Source organism: Corvus cornix, chromosome 7 (assembly GCF_000738735.6).
Source record: "Corvus cornix cornix isolate S_Up_H32 chromosome 7, ASM73873v5, whole genome shotgun sequence".
NCBI lineage: Eukaryota > Metazoa > Chordata > Aves > Passeriformes > Corvidae > Corvus > Corvus cornix.
This window is the reverse complement of record NC_046337.1, coordinates 1,458,355-1,481,334: the sequence shown is the minus strand read 5'-3', so window position 1 is coordinate 1,481,334 and position 22,980 is coordinate 1,458,355. Positions and strand designations below refer to the sequence as shown.

Below are 22,980 nucleotides of genomic sequence, written 5' to 3'. Positions count from 1 at the left end.
AGGCCATTAGATCTTAAAAGCACATTAAATACAAATTCACAGAAGTCAAATGTAGCCCAAAACTGAGAGCAAACTTACATCACTGAGAATTTCAGTGCTGTTCTTTGCTGTGACATAATCAACTCTGTCAGCCACAGGAGTAAATGGGAGAGTTTCAACTTTTGTGCGGTACTTTCTCTGTACAAGGCAAAAGAAGAACAAATTACCCCGGAATATCTGACACTTAATACAGCAAGTCTGAATAGATACACATGACAAGGAAGTTCACATGAAGAAAAACTTCTCCATACACAATGAATGTTGTGAAAACACTACAGCTGTATTTTCCATTTGAAAAAAAAAAAAACATGATGTGTTTAACCACTTAAAATACTTTGAGTGAAAAATATCCCTGAAGAAAATTGATATACTGAAAAACATTTGCTTACCTCACTCAGGAGATCTCCAGCATGTTTGGCATGCTTGACTCCAACAGAATCATTTGGCAACCATCCAATTCCCCGCAGCCATTCCAGATCAGCTTTATAAACAGCCTGGGAAAACAAAATAGGGTCCATGCTGTTAGCTACAGTTCCCAGTGCAATCCAGCAAGATTAATAAAGGCAGGCATTTACTTCCAGTGGTTAAAAGGGATCAGTAATTCCAACATGAGCACTACATCTGAATTTATCACCCTTCAATCGTGGCAATTTATACTTGACCTATACTTTGCAACTCTGACAAAGAGCATGGTGGGTTCCCTGAATTCAGACAATTCCACTCCTCAGAGCTGAAGCAGAATAAGAAGAGGTAATACAGGATTAAGTTAAGGGGTGTTCTCAGGTGAACTTACATCACTCTGGAGGTCGTAGGCTTGCCTGGCGTGAATGATATCGTTCTGGTCGGGGAGGCAGATCCACTGGTGCAGGTAATGCCGGTAATCGGTGTCGCTCACCAGGCTCTGCCCATGCTTGGCTGACACAATGGACATCATGTCCACTGGCAAGTGGCACTGGGTCTTCAGCTTGGCAAAGTACTTCTTGTACTCTCGTTCGCTCTGAACTTTGCCTATGTCCAGGGCAAACTGGATTCTGGAATCTCCCCTTGCGTTCGGTACTCCCACATAGTGTCCTTTCTGCTTCTCGTGGTCCAGCTTGTATTTGTACTGGGTGAAGAGCAGAGGTCACCATTAGTAACAGTTAACATGCAAGAGCTCTTGGAGCATGTGACACGCCTCTTTTGGCACTTACATCACTGGCAATCTCTCTAGAAGCCTTGGCTGCCTTGATTGGAATTGCATCTGCTCTCAAATCGTAGCTCACCTTCAGCTCATCCCAAGCACCTTTATAATGTTTCTGAAAAGACAGAGAAAACATCACACACATGCTGAATGCTCTGGCATCTGCCATCATAGAAACACAGTTTCCAGCCATTTATTTGCTGGATGTTTTTGAGCATTACTCCTGCTCCTAACCATAAATGCAGCTGCCTCTGAAACATGCAAGACTGGTTGTGCAACCTATAAAGCACAGAAGGGTGTTTGTAAAACTGGAGAAAATATTTATATGCCTTGGATTCTCATTCATTTTAATAAAATATTCCCTCAGTGGGGCATGATATTAATAATTTTTAAATAGCTGTATGTAAGTATTTACTTTTAAATGGCTAAATACTTTAAGGATCTTCAGTACAGGGAAGGGAAATGTTGCAAGCCCTGTATGAGGACAGATTTCACTGAGATTCAAAGAGATTCAACATGTTAGAATGATATAATTCACAGACTATTTTAGAGAAAACAGAATGATAAACATACCTGGCTGTAATTAACAGCATTAGCCTTGGCTAGATTGATTTCAGGTGTGTCTGGCATAATGTGGATCATAGTCTTGTCCTTTTCCCAGGCTTCTTTGTATTTTGGCTGTTAAAACAGCAATTTAATAATATCATCAGAATTGTGGAATTTTACTTATCAATAACATAAAATCCCGTAAATCTCTCCTGACTTATCATCTCTAAAGAATAAAATGTTTGGAAAAGCATTACACTTAAAACACCATCAGTTTTATATTTTAGCAGTGAGATTTCTCTTCAGCTTTAGTTTCTAGTCTGGAAGCTGCTTTGAGGAGGTTGGAACGTACAATGCTGATCTGTTCAGCGTTGGTTTTGGCCAGAACAACATCTGGGGAATCCACAACACTGGTGTATTTCAGGCTGTCAATGGGGGTCCGATACACGTTGTCACTCAGGAGATCCTGGGCATTCTTCACCCTCTTAATTTCTGGAGAGTCGTTGGGTAACCAGCCAATTCCACGGAGCCACTCTAGGTCTGACTTATACACAGCCTGTGTGAGATGGTCAGAAAAGGAAAACATTGTTCAAAATGATTGTCTTAATTATTTTAAGCTATGCAAAGCAGATTATGTTTTATAAACCTAGCTAGAGTCAGATTAATCCTTTTTACATAAAGGAGATGTTCGGTGTCATAAGTAAAATTAAATCTGGCACCAAGGTTTTAAGTAGTTCATTTCTTAAACAACACATTCTAAACATTGTAAGGGGAAACAATTGGAAGGAGTTGCAGTTGAAGATGATAAATATTAAGAGCTTAGAAGAGTCTTCCTGTCATCTCCAAAATACTTATTTCTAGTCATTTCAACAATTCACAAGTCCTAACAAAACCCCAAGCTACCTACCAGGAAAATTGGCAAAAAGTAAGGAACAGGAACCTCATGTCCAAAGCTTGTAATTGAAACAGTGGAAGAGGGACTGATGTTGACTGTTAAGTAGCAAAGCCAGGTCAGGAAATCAGCTGCACTGACTCCTTCTGCTTTGCAATCAGCCACTAAAACCTCTCATTGGCTACCTCACAGAGCTTTCTTCCAATTAAATAAATTTCCCAGCTGACTCAAGCAAACAGAAATAACAAGAGCCACCTGATTCCAAGGCAGCAAACAGCTGTTATTCCTAAGTCCCATCAAAGCAGGAAAGGCAAATCCTTCATCCTCTCCAGACAACACCACTTCAAAAAATCCAAATCCACCACAAAAGTATGATGTAACACAGCAGCTATCAACTGAAGTTTCAGAACATTTAGAGGTAAAAGCAATCTTTTTAAGGGTGTAGAGGAGCAGATAATAGCAGTAGCAAAAAATTGAAGAAAACAATGTAAATAGAAATCTGTTGTGACTGTATAGCATTGAACAATCAGAGTAAGGCTATAATATATTAAATAATAGGAGTAGTAACCACACATCTCTATGCATACTCACGTCGCTCTGGAGGTCATAGGCCCGCCGTGCGTGGATCACGTCGTTCTGGTCAGGAAGACAGGTCCACTGGTGCAGGTACTGCCTGTAGTCAACGTCACTGACCAGGGTCTGACACTCCTTGGCTGCCTGCACCGACAGGGCATCCACAGGGATGTGGATATGGGTCTTGGAATCATTGTAGGCCTTCTTGTAGAGGCGGTCGTTCTGCAGGGCCATGGCGCGCGCGGCCTGCACCAGCTTGGGGTCCTCCTTGGCACTGGGGCACCCAATGTAGTGGCCTTTTTGCTTCTCGTGGGTTTCTTTGTACTTGTACTGGAAATACAGAGAGAACAAAAGGCGTGTTGCTCACCTGGACACAGCCACCAGACAAAAGGCTTCCAGCTCCCCAGGCTGTCAGCCTGAGCTTCACTCAGTTCTACTGAGACACAAGCACCACATGAAGAGAAGGCTGTACCTCACTGGCAATGTCTCTGGAGGCCTTGGCTTGCTTGATGGGAATGGCATCAGCTCTTAGGTCATAGCTTTTCGCCTTGGCCTCATCCCAGGCCTTCTGATAATGTTTCTGCAAGGAAAATTAATCACCTTTGTTAAACATAGTGAAATGCCTTCTCTAAAAATCTACTTCCTTGGAATGACCAGCTTGGGAGCCCTGTTTGCCACCTGTAACTGGCAGAGTTACAATAATGATCCTGGCAAGTGTCTTAACAGAAAACTCATGACTTAAAATAGGTGTGAGATCCAAAAGACAAAGAGGCAGCAGAAATATTCCTGAAGACAGACTACTATGTCTGCAGACTCCAACAACTCCTCCATGGAAATTACTTGGCAGGTTTTGCCAAAGGGAGCAGGAGTTGTGTGGGATTGCACACTGAGCTTGGGTGTTTGCTCATGAACACACCACCTGTTGATAGGCTGAAAGGTGATAAAGAGCCCCTTCCTGTTTACAAGCACATTAGAAGGTGGATTTGTACACCACAATTTACAGCAAAAACTGAAAGAACAATTGCCAGTCTTCACTTTCTAACGCTTCACAAGGATTTCATTTTGTTTTCTTACATTGCTGATGTTGATAGCGTTGACTTTGGACTGCAGCATGACAGGAGTGTCCGAAGGGAGGGAAATCTGGGTCTTGTCTTTATCCCAGGCCTCACGATACAGACGCTGAGGAGAAAAGAAAGGAAGAATAATGGCATTTCAATAGGGTGAGAAAAAAGCACCAACAGGAATTCTTTGGTAATTCCAATTTGCAAAACTTTCAACTCGACATTCCTGTGGTAGACCACAAAGAAAAGAAATGAATCCCGTAAGTGAAAGGGGAGTGCAAGGTGAGCTTACATCACTGAGCTGCATGGCATTAGTCTTGGCCAGGACAACATCTGGGGAGTCAGTGATGCTGGTGAACTTCAGCTGCTCCGGCCGCGTGCGGTACAAGCGCTCATTGAGGAGCTCCTGGGCTTTCTTGGCTTTGACCACATCCACAGAACCTTCTGTTAGCCAGCCAATGCCTCGCAGCCATTCCAGGTCGGACTTGTACACGTTCTACAAACAAATCAAGGTTACTGGCATTGCAGAGACGACTTTTTTGCCCAGAGAGCTTGTGGACTCTCAGTCCATGAGGACATTCAAGACCAGTCTGGATGAGGCTCTGAATAACCAGGTCTAGTGCAAGGAGTCCTTGCCCATGGCAGGGGGTTGGAATAAGATGATCTTTTCCAATCCAAACCATTTTGGGATTCTGTAGTTCTAACTAAGTGCAAGAAGGTTTTTTTCCCCAACTTCTCCTCATACTCTTACACAACAAGCAAGCCAATGAGACTGTGGTGGAGAAGGTCCTTTCTAGACACAGAACCCCTGATTTGCACAGCAACAACAATACTCTTAAGATGCTGCATTCAAACCAGGGGCATCATATGCAAGTACTCTGCAAGCAAACATTCTACAGTAGACCAAGAACACGTGGCTTCCCTATGAACTGCCCCGAATATTTCTGGCCTCCAGGCTGAAATCCTTTGGAAAGGATAACATACCAGGACAGACCGTAGGCTCATGAACATGCATTTAGAAATGCATTTGCCAGTCACTAACAAACAGAGCCTCACACAGCCGCACTAAAGCTTTCCTCCAGTTATTGTCACTCACGTCGCTCTGGAGGTCGTAGGCCCGCCGTGCGTGGATCACGTCGTTCTGGTCAGGAAGACAGGTCCACTGGTGCAGGTACTGCCTGTAGTCAACGTCACTGACCAGGGTCTGACACTCCTTGGCTGCCTGCACCGACAGGGCATCCACAGGGATGTGGATATGGGTCTTGGAATCATTGTAGGCCTTCTTGTAGAGGCGGTCGTTCTGCAGGGCCATGGCGCGCGCGGCCTGCACCAGCTTGGGGTCCTCCTTGGCACTGGGGCACCCAATGTAGTGGCCTTTTTGCTTCTCGTGGGTTTCTTTGTACTTGTACTGGAAATACAGAGAGAACAAAAGGCGTGTTGCTCACCTGGACACAGCCACCAGACAAAAGGCTTCCAGCTCCCCAGGCTGTCAGCCTGAGCTTCACTCAGTTCTGCTGAGACACAAGCACCACATGAAGAGAAGGCTGTACCTCACTGGCAATGTCTCTGGAGGCCTTGGCTTGTTTGATGGGAATGGCATCAGCTCTTAGGTCATAGCTTTTCGCCTTGGCCTCATCCCAGGCCTTCTGATAATGTTTCTGCAAGGAAAATTAATCACCTTTGTTAAACATAGTGAAATGCCTTCTCTAAAAATCTACTTCCTTGGAATGACCAGCTTGGGAGCCCTGTTTGCCACCTGTAACTGGCAGAGTTACAATAATGATCCTGGCAAGTGTCTTAACAGAAAACTCATGACTTAAAATAGGTGTGAGATCCAAAAGACAAAGAGGCAGCAGAAATATTCCTGAAGACAGACTACTATGTCTGCAGACTCCAACAACTCCTCCATGGAAATTACTTGGCAGGTTTTGCCAAAGGGAGCAGGAGTTGTGTGGGATTGCGCACTGAGCTTGGGTGTTTGCTCATGAACACACCACCTGTTGATAGGCTGAAAGGTGATAAAGAGCCCCTTCCTGTTTACAAGCACATTAGAAGGTGGATTTGTACACCACAATTTACAGCAAAAACTGAAAGAACAATTGCCAGTCTTCACTTTCTAACGCTTCACAAGGATTTCATTTTGTTTTTCTTACATTGCTGATGTTGATAGCGTTGACTTTGGACTGCAGCATGACAGGAGTGTCCGAAGGGAGGGAAATCTGGGTCTTGTCTTTATCCCAGGCCTCACGATACAGACGCTGAGGAGAAAAGAAAGGAAGAATAATGGCATTTCAATAGGGTGAGAAAAAAGCACCAACAGGAATTCTTTGGTAATTCCAATTTGCAAAACTTTCAACTCGACATTCCTGTGGTAGACCACAAAGAAAAGAAATGAATCCCGTAAGTGAAAGGGGAGTGCAAGGTGAGCTTACATCACTGAGCTGCATGGCATTAGTCTTGGCCAGGACAACATCTGGGGAGTCAGTGATGCTGGTGAACTTCAGCTGCTCCGGCCGCGTGCGGTACAAGCGCTCATTGAGGAGCTCCTGGGCTTTCTTGGCTTTGACCACATCCACAGAACCTTCTGTTAGCCAGCCAATGCCTCGCAGCCATTCCAGGTCGGACTTGTACACGTTCTACAAACAAATCAAGGGTTACTGGCATTGCAGAGACGACTTTTTTGCCCAGAGAGCTTGTGGACTCTCAGTCCATGAGGACATTCAAGACCAGTCTGGATGAGGCTCTGAATAACCAGGTCTAGTGCAAGGAGTCCTTGCCCATGGCAGGGGGTTGGAATAAGATGATCTTTTCCAATCCAAACCATTTTGGGATTCTGTAGTTCTAACTAAGTGCAAGAAGGTTTTTTTCCCCAACTTCTCCTCATACTCTTACACAACAAGCAGCCAATGAGACTGTGGTGGAGAAGGTCCTTTCTAGACACAGAACCCCTGATTTGCACAGCAACAACAATACTCTTAAGATGCTGCATTCAAACCAGGGGCATCATATGCAAGTACTCTGCAAGCAAACATTCTACAGTAGACCAAGAACACATGGCTTCCCTATGAACTGCCCCGAATATTTCTGGCCTCCAGGCTGAAATCCTTTGGAAAGGATAACATACCAGGACAGACCGTAGGCTCATGAACATGCATTTAGAAATGCATTTGCCAGTCACTAACAAACAGAGCCTCACACAGCCGCACTAAAGCTTTCCTCCAGTTATTGTCACTCACGTCGCTCTGGAGGTCATAGGCCTGCCGTGCGTGGATCACGTCGTTCTGGTCAGGAAGACAGGTCCACTGGTGCAGGTACTGCCTGTAGTCAACGTCACTGACCAGGGTCTGACATTCCTTGGCTGCCTGCACCGACAGGGCATCCACAGGGATGTGGATATGGGTCTTGGAATCATTGTAGGCCTTCTTGTAGAGGCGGTCGTTCTGCAGGGCCATGGCGCGTGCGGCCTGCACCAGCTTGGGGTCCTCCTTGGCACTGGGGCACCCAATGTAGTGGCCTTTTTGCTTCTCGTGGGTTTCTTTGTACTTGTACTGGAAATACAAAAAGAAGTGAATCTGGGATGAAGGTGCCATAATTTCCTATTGCTACTGATCACAAAAATATATATTCTTGTTTTTAAGATAATTGAAAATAAATGTAAAGGATGAACATACGTCACTCGCAATATCTCTTGATGCTTTGGCGGCTTTGATTGGAATTGCATCAGCTCTCAGGTCATAACCTTTCTTTTTGGCCTCTTCCCAGGCTTGTACATAAAGTTTCTACACAAAAGAAGACAGAAAATGACTTATCAATATTTTGAAAGATGGGATTTCTGCATTTCATCATTTTTTCTCAAAGTTTTCATGAATGCGTATTTTAGAACATCTTTATGATTAAAGAAATTCTGACTTAACTCTAAATTTCTACTAGTTTAGTGAATGTTTAAATGTCCTTACATGGCTAACATTGGCTGCATTGGCCTTTGCTAACAGGATGTCTGGTGTGTCAGGCATGACATGGATGGACTTCTTGTCTGCATCCCAGGCTTCTGTGTACAAGCGCTACGAGAGAGGAAAACAGCCCTTTACAAACAGTTCTTTATGAAATTATTTTTAAATTATTTTACAATTATTTTACAAACTGCTATGGGTAGCTCAAGTCAGCTCTGAATACCCTGACTCAGCAAAGCTTCTCTCTGAAACAGCTCAAGAAGGAAACTTTGTCCCTCCTGATTATTTCTCAGGCTAAGCTGGTGCAGCAATTGATTGATTTTGGATTGTGGAGAAACAGCCATAGGAGGAAAACTATTAATTATTCTGTGTAAGTTGTTTGATTATGTTACTTATAAAGGAGGAGGTACTTAGTGACTTTCACCCTCCAGATCTGAGATACATTGCAGGAGTTTCACATTCAGAGAACTTACAATATTTCCTCATAACTTGTTCATCATGCAGTATTATTCTTGGAAAATCTGTGATTTAAGGGAGTTTTTTCTGGAGATTTTTACCAACTGCTCACGGCAGATTGAGCCGTGAAGGAACAGCTTTCCTGTATAATGGCTGAATCTGGACATTGATTTTCTCTTAAATCCACAAGTCTTTAGCTTTACTTTGTATTTTGTACTTTTCACCTCATGAACAAGTTCTATTAACTGTCAATACCACCCTCACCTTGTTCATGATCTCAGCATTCTGCTTGGCTAAGACCATGGCCAAGGAATCGGTCACGCTGGTAAATTTGATTTTGTCGGCAGGTTGGCGATACTTCCTCTCACTGAGGATTTCTCCAGCTTTCTTGGCTTTCTCAACTTCCAAGGAACCAATAGGAACCCATCCAATGCCTCTCAGCCATTCCAGGTCTGATTTGTAAACAGCCTGAAAAAATTTGAAAGTTTGTTACATATATGCAAGTGTGATCAAATATTAAAATTAATATAAATGAGCACATCCTATATGAACAACTGGGTATGTTTCTGAGGATATGGTTCTGAAAACAGTTGTTATTTTTGAAGATTAAATAAAATAGTTAATAAATATACCTCAGGTTAAGGACTGAAAAAATAGAATTAAACATAAATTTGATGAAAGAATAATAAACATTTCAGCAAGTCTGATGCAAGTGACTAAGGTGTATAATCCATACTTTAAAACTTAGATTTACAAGACACAGAGTATTTAATTATGTATGACAAATGTAAGGATTTGCTCACATCACTCTGGAGGTCGTAGGCTCGCTTGGCGTGGATCACGTCGTTCTGGTCGGGCAGACAGATCCACTGGTGCAGGTAGTGCCTGTAGTCAACGTCACTGACCAGCTCCTGGCACCTCTTGGCCAACACAATTCCCAGCATGTCCACAGGGCTGCTGAAGCGTGTCTTGGACTTCTCAAAGTCTTTCTTGTACTCTCTGTCACTCTGGATCTTGGCCACGTGCATCGACCACATCATCTTGGGGTCATCCTCGATGTTCCTGGCCCCGATGTGGTGGCCCAGCTGCTTCCGATACCCCTCCTTGTACTTGTACTGCAGGGAAAAAAAATACACATATATATTTATATATTTTATCTTTTTTTAACACAAAGCATTTAAATAGATTTCTTGGTAGAAAAACAAGGAGCATAAAAATCTGTTATCCTCTGTCTCTTAGTGATGTTGACTCATGCCAGAAGCAAAACCTGTCTCAGTCACTGCAGAGTTTTTTCCTGGTTTTGTATTCCAACATTTTGAATTTCAATGTGACACTGAAACAAATTTCTTTCCTCCAGAAAAGACAAGCATATAGACTTTTAGAATTTATTTACTTACATATCTCTTTTGGGGACATATTTTAAAGTACTTCCTATTTTGAACCAAAAATTAACTTGACAAACTCTAGCATGGACTCCTACATCTTTTTGATCATCCATGGATGGCAATGGGGGCCATAGAAACAATTTTCATGTTATTATATTTATTTGTTACTGTGATACATAACTCATGCAAAAATAGTAGCTATCCATTCCTTTTGTGCACTAAGGCATGAGCTAGAATCACCATAAAAATAGATTTCAATATTATCTATTTTGTGAAATATGACATTAACAAACAATGGAACAACCATTCTGATTCTTTCCCATTACCAAATCCTTACAGAAATAAAAACAAAGCCTTTTCCCATTACCAAATCCTCACAGAAATGAGAACAAAGCCTGCTTACCTCACTGGCAATCTCTCTGGAGGCTTTGGCAGATTGAATGGGAATGGCATCATAACGCAAATCATGGCCCTTCTTCTTCGACTCCTCTAAGGCCAGTTTGTACATTTTCTGTGAGAAAAAATTCACATTTTAGTTTAAAAAACAAAATACCAAATTGCATTTCAGTTAAGCACAATTGTGCAGTAAAACAAATGAAGTCCCTAAACAATATTGTTAATCTTCAGACAAATTTAATACTGTTCTCTAGAAAAGAAAAAAAAAAAAAAGCGGATTTCAAAGACCTTGTAATTTTATTTTAGATGTTTGGAAAATGGAAATCATTTAGGGAAGGCAAAGACTCGAACATTTAAAAAGTTAAATTACCTATTTCCACAAATTGCTGTAGAAATAGTTTCTCATTTATGTCAGATAATATATTTTAAAAGACCCATTAGATATCCAAGAGGTAAATTCCAATGAAAGAACAGCTTTGATTTCATCACTGGAAGTGGCAATTTGTGAAACTAAACAACCTGACAATATTTTAATATTAATAAATAATCAAAGGTGAATATAGTGTACTTATCAGAAACCCTTTAATTGTCTCAACTCTTCAGTTGCACTCACCTCACTGTAGTTCAATCTGTTCTGTTTGGCCAGCAGGATTTCTGGGGTGTCAGGCATGACATGAATCGTGGTCTTGTCTTTGTTCCACGCTTCAGTGTACAAACGCTATGAAGGAAAACAGGAAGAGATTTATAGGACATTCCAAACCAGGTTCATGTCTCAATAACCATGGAAAACCCATTAATTAAAATGATAGGAACCTGGTCTAGTAAAAATTGCCCTTTCCCATGGCAGGGAGTTGGAACAAAATGATCTTTAATGTCCCTTCTAACCCAAACCGTTCTATGATACTATGAAATATAAGATGGATAGACAGTTATGTGTTAACCTGGTAGAAATAACATCAACAAAAGGAGAATTTATCTGAGGGAGTTTAAAAACATTAAGGAAACTGCCACATTGCTTCAGAATAATGAATAATCCAAAGCATCATTAGTGCACACTGCACACACAAGTCAAGGAAAAGATTTAAATGTAAAATGCTGAATATCACACAAATTTGAGTCTTCCACTACCTGGCCCAAGAGTTTTGAGTGAAATAACAAGAGCACACTGATTGAAAATACATCATGTCTGAACTGCAGCATTGCTTGTGCTCAGTTGATTCCCAGTCCTGTCTCCAGGGATGAGGTACAGACCTCTGATGTGTCACCCAGTGGCTTCAGGACTCACCTTGTTCATGGTGTCTGCGTTCTGCTTGGCCAACACCATCTCCAGGGAATCCGTGACACTCGTGAACTTGATGGTGTCTGGACGCTGGCGGTAAATTTTATCACTCAGGATCTCCCCTGCTCTCTTGGCTTTCTCAACTTCCAAGGAACCAATTGGGACCCAACCAATGCCCCGCAGCCATTCAAGGTCAGACTTGTAGCAGTTCTGTTACAAGAAAACGTTACACAAGTTATTTTAATAAAACAGTCATAATTATAATAATGTATGTTACACCGTGCAACTTTCCAAAGGAAAATAACCTTCCTATCAGCTCTTCATTCAAATAAATGCAAAGCTGTAGAGAAAACTGTAGAAAAACTGACTGCATTTTCACCTACATTAAGGGTGAAACCATTATCCAAGTTTCACAGAATTGTAAATGATAAATAGTCCAAATCCTGGAATTACAGGATTTCATTTAAATATCAGTTAGTTAATATAACACGTAGGAGATATGAATGTCAATTAACCATGAAACATAATAATAAATCTCAAGAAGTTGGTTCTACCACATCAGAACATGATGGCCTGATCCAATTATGTAAAATAAACTCATTCCTCAGCAAAAATTAAATGCCAGAGAACTCACATCACTCTGGAGGTCGTAGGCTCGCTTGGCGTGGATCACGTCGTTCTGGTCGGGCAGACAGATCCACTGGTGCAGGTAGTGCCTGTAGTCAACGTCACTGACCAGCTCCTGGCACCTCTTGGCCAACACAATTCCCAGCATGTCCACAGGGCTGCTGAAGCGTGTCTTGGTCTTCTCAAAGGCTTTCTTGTATTCTCTGTCACTCTGGATCTTGGCCACGTGCATCGACCACATCATCTTGGGGTCATCCTCGATGTTCCTGGCCCCGATGTGGTGGCCCAGCTGCTTCCGATACCCCTCCTTGTACTTGTACTGAAACACAAACCAAGATATTACATTTCTGTATCACCTCTAAATATCAGTTAGTAATATTAAATATTTCTGCCAATAACCTTTCCAAACTTATTTATAGCCTGCCTTTAAAAAAAACCTAAATAGTCAGATCAATTCTCATGCTAATAACACGGATTCTGGCACTAAAGTTTTTTGCTGCTTGAGTTAGAACTCTAAACAGAAATTTTTTATCATTTTGTATTTTGAAGAAATATGCTTCACTAATATTAGTGAGAAATAATCCTGGTCTTACTAAATGCATTTAATCCTTATTACATATAATGTAAATACTTATTTACACATATGGGGTTACGAGTTATACAATTATCATGATAGCAGAATTATATTGTTCTTATAATTATCAACATCTATTTTTTTAAACATACATGATAATTTGCTTGCAAAAAATCTATTACTTAAGGTCATAGTTTAGCTGCAGCATCTTTTACAGAATTCAGCTGATAATTTTCAGGTTGCAGAGGAGAGAGGTCAACATAGAAAGAAAAGTAGATTCTTACATCACTGGCAATTTCCCTGGATGCTTTGGCTGCTTGGATGGGGATGGCATCAGCTCTCAAATCATAGCCTTCCTTCTTGGCATCTTCCATGGCCTGTCTGTATTGTTTCTAGATGAAGAATTAAACAATGGGACTCATATAAGTTTCATATATTATATTCTATGCAAAACAAATTGCTTGGAAGTAGATCTAAACATTGTGTTTAGATTTATTACACCCAGTTTTATCCACCTTTAACTCAAAGCCTCAGATCAGTAGCAGATACAAATTCATATCAAAGGAATACCTTTGCTAAATACATTTGTAAATTAATTTTTCTTTTACTGCTTTAAATAATGTAACACTGACTACAATTTAGAGCTAACTTTTTCTTCTATACAAGTGGAGAAAACCTACTTTTTAAAGCCACCAATGTGCCTTACCATTGTGAACTTGTTTGCCTAAAATAACTTTGAACACTGGCATCACAGCATTTCAGAATTGTGCTGGTAATTGCCTTTTTGGTATTAATTTTTGCCTTCCCAACATTATGCACACTGGCAGAAATGACTCCCAAAAATTCAGTGGAAACACACAACTTGTGTGGAATTTATGGAATTTCTTCTCACCATTGCTCACTGCTCTATGTACACACTACTACAAATATCCAAACAATACTTTTGAAGTCACAATTTTGTGGATAAATATGGGAGTTACTTAAGGAAGTTGATGGTGATATCTACAGAAGGTTTCCCAGAACATTGCTGACCCAGCCATGACCCAGAGCAGTGACATTTGGAGAGCTCCCACACTCACCAGACTGTAGTTTTTCTTGTTCTCTCTTGCCAGTGTGATTTCAGGCGTGTCAGGCATTATGTGGATTTGTGTCTTGTCTTTATCCCAGGCCTCAGTATACAGACGCTGCAGGAGAAACACAGCAGAGTATTTGGAGACCTTCACAATTGATAATTGTGACAAATTAACTTAGTAATTATCTTAGGAAGACATTATTAAATCAACTCTTGATAAAAGTAAGTTTCCCATTGATTACCAAGAATGGAACTTACAATTTACAGCCTTACTGTGCTGAAATCTCACAGCACAAGCACAGGTCTGTGGTCCTAGTCCTGTCTCAAGGGTTTAAGCAGAAACTGTTAATGTGTTACCTGATCAAATCTGCCTCACCTTATTCATGTTGTCTGCATTCTGCTTGGCCAACACCATTGGGAGGGAATCGGGGATGCTGGTGAACTTGATGGTGTCCGGATGCTGGCGGTAAATTTTATCACTCAGGATCTCCCCTGCCTTTTTGGCCTTCTCAACTTCCAAGGAACCAATCGGGACCCAACCAATGCCCCGCAGCCATTCCAGGTCAGACTTGTAGCAGTTCTGTTACAAAATATAAAGGCAGCAGTTAAAAATTTCCCCTTTATATGTTAATTAGCATTTAAATGTATTACAATTACCAATTAGGAAGGATTATACGGAGATAATACTGCTGTTTGGCCATATATAAACTTTTGTAATGTCCTTACACACAGATTCATTCACTACACAAAATCTAATGACATTGCTTGGAACAGGGGAAGAAAAATACATTGTGAAAAAACACAAGAGCAACTTGTCTAGTTCATATTCCAAGGAAATTACGAACATTTCAGTAACCCAGGGTTTATCAGCAAGTACTAACATCACTCTGGAGGTCATAGGCTTGCTTGGCGTGGATCACATCGTTCTGGTCCGGCAGACAAGTCCATTGGTGCAGATAGTGCCGGTAGTCGACATCACTGACCAGCTCCTGGCATTTCTTGGCCAGCACCAATCCCAGCATGTCCACAGGGCTGCTGAAGCGTGTCTTGGACTTCTCAAAGTCTTTCTTGTACTCTCTGTCACTCTGGATCTTGGCCACGTGCATCGACCACATCATCTTGGGGTCGTCCTCGATGTTGCGGGCCCCAATGTGGTGGCCCAGCTGTTGGCGATACCCTTCCTTGTACTTGTACTATGGACAAAAAAATGTTCAGTGAGTGTCAGTTTAGGGGTTTTTTGTGTCCCCAAGAGTCCCTGTGGTACCACCTCCAGAAAACATAGCAGCTGGAACCACAGAGACTTTAGAGTGAGAAAAGACTCAGCCCCAGCGTGGACCACAAGGGCTGCTGTGCACTCACATCACTGGCGATGTCCCGGGAAGCTTTGGCAGACTTGATGGGAATGGCATCTGCCCGCATGTCGTAGCCCTTCTTCTTCTCCTCCTCCATCGCCTGCTTGTACAGTTTCTGAAACAGACACCACCGTGCCCTCAGACAACGCTGCGTCCCGGGACACGGCAGCACCCAGGGACGGACACTGCACCCACAGCACCCACCCACCTCGCTCAAGTTCACTTGGTTCTGCTGCGCCAGCAGGATCCCAGGGGTGTCCGGCATGATGTGAACACTGGTTTTGTCCTTCTCCCAGGCTGAGATGTAGGAGCGCTGGAAAATGAGGAGGACAGAGGGAGATCAGATCACACAGGCTCAGGAACAAACTCAACAAGAAGGTCAGCTCCATGAACCAAAGCAAGGGGCCTCTACTTTTGCACTGACTAAGGAACTCCCGCCCTTTCCCAGAACTTTCTAATGCTTCACCCTTTTCCACCCTGTACCCCATTACTGCTCCAACCACACAAAACTGAATCTTGTCTCAAACAAGGAACACAAATCCCTGAGGCAAGAGGAGTCAACATTCCCCTTGCACAACTCAGGCCATGGAAGGACCAACATCTTGAGAAAGAAGGCATCTGTTTCCTTCAGGGTGCAAACATGAGGAAATCTCACTTGGTCCATGATTTTGGAGTTGTGCTTTGCCAGCTCCATGGGCATTGAGTCAGGAAGGCTCGTGAATTTGATGGTGTCTGGGTGCTGACGATACTTCTTGTCACTCAGGATCTCGCTTGCCCTCTTGTTCTTCTCAACGTCCAGTGATCCAAGTGGGGACCAGCCAATGCCCCTCAGCCACTGCAGGTCAGACTTGTACACGTTCTGCAAGATAGGTAAGGATATAAAGCAACTCAGCAACTTCCTCACTCCAAGCAATCCCATCTCCTACCAACAAATGCTCTGCTTACTCCAGCATGTTCTCCTGGGTCAACCAACAGGGTGACCCAACCCCTGGGTCAGCCTGTGCCACAAAAGCGACTCCAAGTAAGCTCAGCACCCCACAACCTGGCTCCCCACTCTTGGAACACCACAAGCGACTGTCAAGTAATCCACAAACCGTCCTCACTCTTTCTTCCCATTATTCCCAGCAAAGACTTGACCCATTTGGCAATCTGCAACTGGCAGAGACACGGGGTGAGCCTTTTATCCAGTCTCCTGAGGCTCTTCATACCATTGTCAGCTGCATGATTTTTTGCCTTTGCCAACTCTTGATTCTCCAGAAAAAAAAGGATTTGAATTTGAATTCCCTTGCCCTTCCCTTGCCACACAGACCCCTTCTCCAACGGTAGAACAGACAACACAAGGTTGTCACAAAGCCAGTAAAGAACAACTCACATCACTCTGCAGGTCGTACACTGTCTTGGCATGGACAACATCGTTCTGGTCAGGCAGACAAGTCCATTGGTGCAGATAGTGCCGGTAGTCGACATCACTGACCAGCTCCTGGCATTTCTTGGCCAGCACCACTCCCAGCATGTCCACAGGGCTGCTGAAGCGTGTCTTGGACTTCTCAAAGTCTTTCTTGTACTCTCTGTCACTCTGGATCTTGGCCACGTGCATCGACCACATCATCTTGGGGTCGTCCTCGATGTTGCGGGCCCCAATGTGGTGGCCCAGCTGTTGGCGATACCCTTCCTTGTACTTGTACTATGGACAAAAAAATGTTCAGTGAATGTTATGCTTGAATTTTTATAAGGCCCCAGCAACCCCTGAGGCACCGCCTCCAGAAAACATAGCAGCTGGAACCACAGAGACTTTAGAGTGAGAAAAGACTCAAGCCCCAGCGTGGGCCACAAGGGCTGCTGTGCACTCACATCACTGGCGATGTCCCGGGAAGCTTTGGCAGACTTGATGGGAATGGCATCTGCCCGCATGTCGTAGCCCTTCTTCTTCTCCTCCTCCATCGCCTGCTTGTACAGTTTCTGAAACAGACACCACCGTGCCCTCAGACAACGCTGCTTCCCGGGACACGGCAGCGCCCAGGGACGGACACTGCACCCACAGCACCCACCCACCTCGCTCAAGTTCACTTGGTTCTGCTGCGCCAGCAGGATCCCAGGGGTGTCCGGCATGATGTGAACACTGGTTTTGTCCTTCTCCCAGGCTGAGATGTAGGAGCGCTGGAAAACGAGGAGGACAGAGGGAGATCAGATCACACAGGCTCAGGAACAAACTCAACAAGAAGGTCAGCTCCATGAACCAAAGCAAGGGGCCTCTATTTTTGCACTGACTAAGGAACTCCCGCCCTTTCCCAGAACTTTCTAATGCTTCACCCTTTTCCACCCTGTACCCCATTACTGCTCCAACCACACAAAACTGAATCTTGTCTCAAACAAGGAACACAAATCCCTGAGGCAAGAGGAGTCAACATTCCCCTTGCACAACTCAGGCCATGGAAGGACCAACATCTTGAGAAAGAAGGCATCTGTTTCCTTCAGGGTGCAAACATGAGGAAATCTCACTTGGTCCATGATTTTGGAGTTGTGCTTTGCCAGCTCCATGGGCATTGAGTCAGGAAGGCTCGTGAATTTGATGGTGTCTGGGTGCTGACGATACTTCTTGTCACTCAGGATCTCGCTTGCCCTCTTGTTCTTCTCAACGTCCAGTGATCCAAGTGGGGACCAGCCAATGCCCCTCAGCCACTGCAGGTCGGACTTGTACACGTTCTGGAAGGACAGGAAAGGACACGATCAGCTTAGCAGCTTCCTCACTCCAAGCAACCTCACCTCCCTTCCACGGGAAACTTTGCTGAACAGAACATGTTCCTCTGAGTTAACCAACCAGCCTGTGTCAGATAAGAGACTCCCGTTATGTTCAACTCTCCACAGCCTGTGTCCCCACTACTTCAACAGCACAAGGAGCTATCATGCAGTTCACAAAGCCTCACTCTCCATCTTCTTAGTATCTCCAGCAAAGACCTGCCCCATTTGGCAACCTCTAGCTGGCAGAGGCATGGGAGAAACCTTATAGCACAATTCAGAACACCCTTTGTACCATGTACCACTGCACCCAAGGCTTGACATTGCCAGTATTGGTCCTCCAAAAGCAAATATTCGACTCTTTTGCTCTTCCCTTGTACTGTAGACCCTGTCCACAACTCTCCCAGCAAAGTGTTAGTGGCAAGACAGGACTCTTCCATGCCCATAAAGTATGAGCCCACACAAAATGTCATCCCTGACTGTCCACGAAAAGAAGCGCCACAACACAACCTCAGTCCCTCAGAATCAGCCAAGAATTATTATCCCCACATGGACCTTGTCCAGCAGTGGAACAGAACACAAGAGAGACCAGTGGTGGTAATGCAGCCAGTACAGAACAACTCACATCACTCTGCAGGTCGTACACTGTCTGGCATGGACAACATCATTCTGGTCCGGCAGGCAGGTCCAGCGGTGCAGAGGGGTGCCGGTAATCGACATCACTGACCAGCTCCTGGCATTTCTTGGCCAACACCAATCCCAGCATGTCCACAGGGCTGCTGAAGCGTGTCTTGGTCTTCTCAAAGGCTTTCTTGTACTCTCTGTCACTCTGGATCTTGGCCACGTGCATCGACCACATCATCTTGGGGTCGTCCTCGATGTTGCGGGCCCCAATGTGATGGCCCAGCTGTTGGCGATACCCTTCCTTGTACTTGTACTATGGACAAAAAAATGTTCAGTGAGTGTCAGTTTAGGGGTTTTTTGTGTCCCCAAGAGTCCCTGTGGTACCACCTCCAGAAAACATAGCAGCTGGAACCACAGAGACTTTAGAGTGAGAAAAGACTCAGCCCCAGCGTGGGCCACAAGGGCTGCTGTGCACTCACATCACTTGGCGATGTCCCGGGAAGCTTTGGCAGACTTGATGGGAATGGCATCTGCCCGCATGTCGTAGCCCTTCTTCTTCTCCTCCTCCATCGCCTGCTTGTACAGTTTCTGAAACAGACACCACCGTGCCCTCAGACAACGCTGCTTCCCGGGACACGGCAGCACCCAGGGACGGACACTGCACCCACAGCACCCACCCACCTCGCTCAAGTTCACTTGGTTCTGCTGCGCCAGCAGGATCCCAGGGGTGTCCGGCATGATGTGAACACTGGTTTTGTCCTTCTCCCAGGCTGAGATGTAGGAGCGCTGGAAAATTGAGGAGGACAGAGGGAGATCAGATCACACAGGCTCAGGAACAAACTCAACAAGAAGGTCAGCTCCATGAACCAAAGCAAGGGGCCTCTATTTTTGCACTGACTAAGGAACTCCCGCCCTTTCCCAGAACTTTCTAATGCTTCACCCTTTTCCACCCTGTGCTCCATTACTGCTCCAACCACACAAAATTGAATCTTGTCTCAAACAAGGAACACAAATCCCTGAGGCAAGAGGAGTCAACATTCCCCTTGCACAACTCAGGCCATGGAAGGACCAACATCTTGAGAAAGAAGGCATCTGTTTCCTTCAGGGTGCAAACATGAGGAAATCTCACTTGGTCCATGATTTTGGAGTTGTGCTTTGCCAGCTCCATGGGCATTGAGTCAGGAAGGCTCGTGAATTTGATGGTGTCTGGGTGCTGACGATACTTCTTGTCACTCAGGATCTCGCTTGCCCTCTTGTTCTTCTCAACGTCCAGTGATCCAAGTGGGGACCAGCCAATGCCCCTCAGCCACTGCAGGTCGGACTTGTACACGTTCTGCAAGATAGGTAAGGATATAAAGCAACTCAGCAACTTCCTCACTCCAAGCAATCCCATCTCCTACCAACAAATGCTCTGCTTACTCCAGCATGTTCTCCTGGGTCAACCAACAGGGTGACCCAACCCCTGGGTCAGCCTGTGCCACAAAAGCGACTCCAAGTAAGCTCAGCACCCCACAACCTGGCTCCCCACTCTTGGAACACCACAAGCGACTGTCAAGTAATCCACAAACCGTCCTCACTCTTTCTTCCCATTATTCCCAGCAAAGACTTGACCCATTTGGCAATCTGCAACTGGCAGAGACATGGGGTGAGCCTTTTATCCAATCTCCTGAGGCTCTTCATACCATTGTCAGCTGCATGATTTTTTGCCTTTGCCAACTCTTGATTCTCCAGAAAAAAAAGGATTTGAATTCCCTTGCCCTTCCCTTGCCACACAGACCCCTTCCCCAACGGTAGAACAGACAACACAAGGTTGTCACAAAGCCAGTAAAGAACAACTCACATCACTCTGCAGGTCGTACACTGTCTTGGCATGGACAACATCGTTCTGGTCCGGCAGGCAGGTCCAGTGGTGCAGAGGGTGCCGGTAATCGACATCACTGACCAGCTCCTGGCATTTCTTGGCCAGCACCAATCCCAGCATGTCCACAGGGCTGCTGAAGCGTGTCTTGGACTTCTCAAAGTCTTTCTTGTACTCTCTGTCACTCTGGATCTTGGCCACGTGCATCGACCACATCATCTTGGGGTCGTCCTCGATGTTGCGGGCCCCAATGTGGTGGCCCAGCTGTTGGCGATACCCTTCCTTGTACTTGTACTATGGACAAAAAAATGTTCAGTGAGTGTCAGTTTAGGGGTTTTTTGTGTCCCCAAGAGTCCCTGTAGTACCACCTCCAGAAAACATAGCAGCTGGAACCACAGAGACTTTAGAGTGAGAAAAGTCTCAGCCCCAGCGTGGGCCACAAGGGCTGCTGTGCACTCACATCACTGGCGATGTCCCGGGAAGCTTTGGCAGACTTGATGGGAATGGCATCTGCCCGCATGTCGTAGCCCTTCTTCTTCTCCTCCTCCATCGCCTGCTTGTACAGTTTCTGAAACAGACACCACCGTGCCCTCAGACAACGCTGCTTCCCGGGACACGGCAGCGCCCAGGGACGGACACTGCACCCACAGCACCCACCCACCTCGCTCAAGTTCACTTGGTTCTGCTGCGCCAGCAGGATCCCAGGGGTGTCCGGCATGATGTGAACACTGGTTTTGTCCTTCTCCCAGGCTGAGATGTAGGAGCGCTGGAAAACGAGGAGGACAGAGGGAGATCAGATCACACAGGCTCAGGAACAAACTCAACAAGAAGGTCAGCTCCATGAACCAAAGCAAGGGGCCTCTATTTTTGCACTGACTAAGGAACTCCCGCCCTTTCCCAGAACTTTCTAATGCTTCACCCTTTTCCACCCTGTACCCCATTACTGCTCCAACCACACAAAACTGAATCTTGTCTCAAACAAGGAACACAAATCCCTGAGGCAAGAGGAGTCAACATTCCCCTTGCACAACTCAGGCCATGGAAGGACCAACATCTTGAGAAAGAAGGCATCTGTTTCCTTCAGGGTGCAAACATGAGGAAATCTCACTTGGTCCATGATTTTGGAGTTGTGCTTTGCCAGCTCCATGGGCATTGAGTCAGGAAGGCTCGTGAATTTGATGGTGTCTGGGTGCTGACGATACTTCTTGTCACTCAGGATCTCGCTTGCCCTCTTGTTCTTCTCAACGTCCAGTGATCCAAGTGGGGACCAGCCAATGCCCCTCAGCCACTGCAGGTCAGACTTGTACACGTTCTGGAAGGACAGGAAAGGACACGATCAGCTTAGCAGCTTCCTCACTCCAAGCAACCTCACCTCCCTTCCACGGGAAACTTTGCTGAACAGAACATGTTCCTCTGAGTTAACCAACCAGCCTGTGTCAGATAAGAGACTCCCGTTATGTTCAACTCTCCACAGCCTGTGTCCCCACTACTTCAACAGCACAAGGAGCTATCATGCAGTTCACAAAGCCTCACCCTCCATCTTCTTAGTATCTCCAGCAAAGACCTGCCCCATTTGGCAACCTCTAGCTGGCAGAGGCATGGGAGAAACCTTATAGCACAATTCAGAACACCCTTTGTACCATGTACCACTGCACCCAAGGCTTGACATTGCCAGTATTGGTCCTCCAAAAGCAAATATTCGACTCTTTTGCTCTTCCCTTGTACTGTAGACCCTGTCCACAACTCTCCCAGCAAAGTGTTAGTGGCAAGACAGGACTCTTCCATGCCCATAAAGTATGAGCCCACACAAATGTCATCCCTGACTGTCCACGAAAAGAAGCGCCACAACACAACCTCAGTCCCTCAGAATCAGCCAAGAATTATTATCCCCACATGGACCTTGTCCAGCAGTGGAACAGAACACAAGAGAGACCAGTGGTGGTAATGCAGCCAGTACAGAACAACTCACATCACTCTGCAGGTCGTACACTGTCTTGGCATGGACAACATCATTCTGGTCCGGCAGGCAGGTCCAGCGGTGCAGAGGGTGCCGGTAATCGACATCACTGACCAGCTCCTGGCATTTCTTGGCCAACACCAATCCCAGCATGTCCACAGGGCTGCTGAAGCGTGTCTTGGTCTTCTCAAAGGCTTTCTTGTACTCTCTGTCACTCTGGATCTTGGCCACGTGCATCGACCACATCATCTTGGGGTCGTCCTCGATGTTGCGGGCCCCAATGTGGTGGCCCAGCTGTTGGCGATACCCTTCCTTGTACTTGTACTATGGACAAAAAAATGTTCAGTGAATGTTATGCTTGAATTTTTATAAGGCCCCAGCAACCCCTGCGGCACCGCCTCCAGAAAACATAGCAGCTGGAAC

At 45.0% G+C, this 22,980-nt stretch overlaps 1 protein-coding gene across 1 annotated transcript in view; it reads right to left on the bottom strand.

Moving 5' to 3' along the window:
* NEB (nebulin) overlaps window positions 1-22,980 on the bottom strand; it is a 104,837-nt gene that overhangs the window by 49,158 nt on the left and 32,699 nt on the right. The window contains 45 exon segments of the mRNA XM_039554683.1: window positions 79-177; window positions 429-533; window positions 833-1,144; window positions 1,230-1,334; window positions 1,793-1,897; window positions 2,118-2,321; window positions 3,249-3,560; window positions 3,703-3,810; window positions 4,305-4,409; window positions 4,584-4,787; window positions 5,388-5,699; window positions 5,842-5,949; window positions 6,445-6,549; window positions 6,724-6,927; window positions 7,528-7,839; window positions 7,963-8,070; window positions 8,248-8,352; window positions 8,962-9,165; window positions 9,501-9,812; window positions 10,486-10,593; window positions 11,092-11,196; window positions 11,764-11,967; window positions 12,392-12,703; window positions 13,243-13,350; window positions 14,038-14,142; window positions 14,407-14,610; window positions 14,912-15,223; window positions 15,390-15,497; window positions 15,591-15,695; window positions 16,038-16,241; window positions 16,755-17,066; window positions 17,234-17,341; window positions 17,435-17,539; window positions 17,882-18,085; window positions 18,744-18,763; window positions 18,766-18,820; window positions 18,822-19,055; window positions 19,202-19,330; window positions 19,424-19,528; window positions 19,872-20,075; window positions 20,583-20,894; window positions 21,061-21,168; window positions 21,262-21,366; window positions 21,709-21,912; window positions 22,570-22,881. Coding sequence (XP_039410617.1) covers window positions 79-177; window positions 429-533; window positions 833-1,144; window positions 1,230-1,334; window positions 1,793-1,897; window positions 2,118-2,321; window positions 3,249-3,560; window positions 3,703-3,810; window positions 4,305-4,409; window positions 4,584-4,787; window positions 5,388-5,699; window positions 5,842-5,949; window positions 6,445-6,549; window positions 6,724-6,927; window positions 7,528-7,839; window positions 7,963-8,070; window positions 8,248-8,352; window positions 8,962-9,165; window positions 9,501-9,812; window positions 10,486-10,593; window positions 11,092-11,196; window positions 11,764-11,967; window positions 12,392-12,703; window positions 13,243-13,350; window positions 14,038-14,142; window positions 14,407-14,610; window positions 14,912-15,223; window positions 15,390-15,497; window positions 15,591-15,695; window positions 16,038-16,241; window positions 16,755-17,066; window positions 17,234-17,341; window positions 17,435-17,539; window positions 17,882-18,085; window positions 18,744-18,763; window positions 18,766-18,820; window positions 18,822-19,055; window positions 19,202-19,330; window positions 19,424-19,528; window positions 19,872-20,075; window positions 20,583-20,894; window positions 21,061-21,168; window positions 21,262-21,366; window positions 21,709-21,912; window positions 22,570-22,881 — 7,821 coding nt within the window.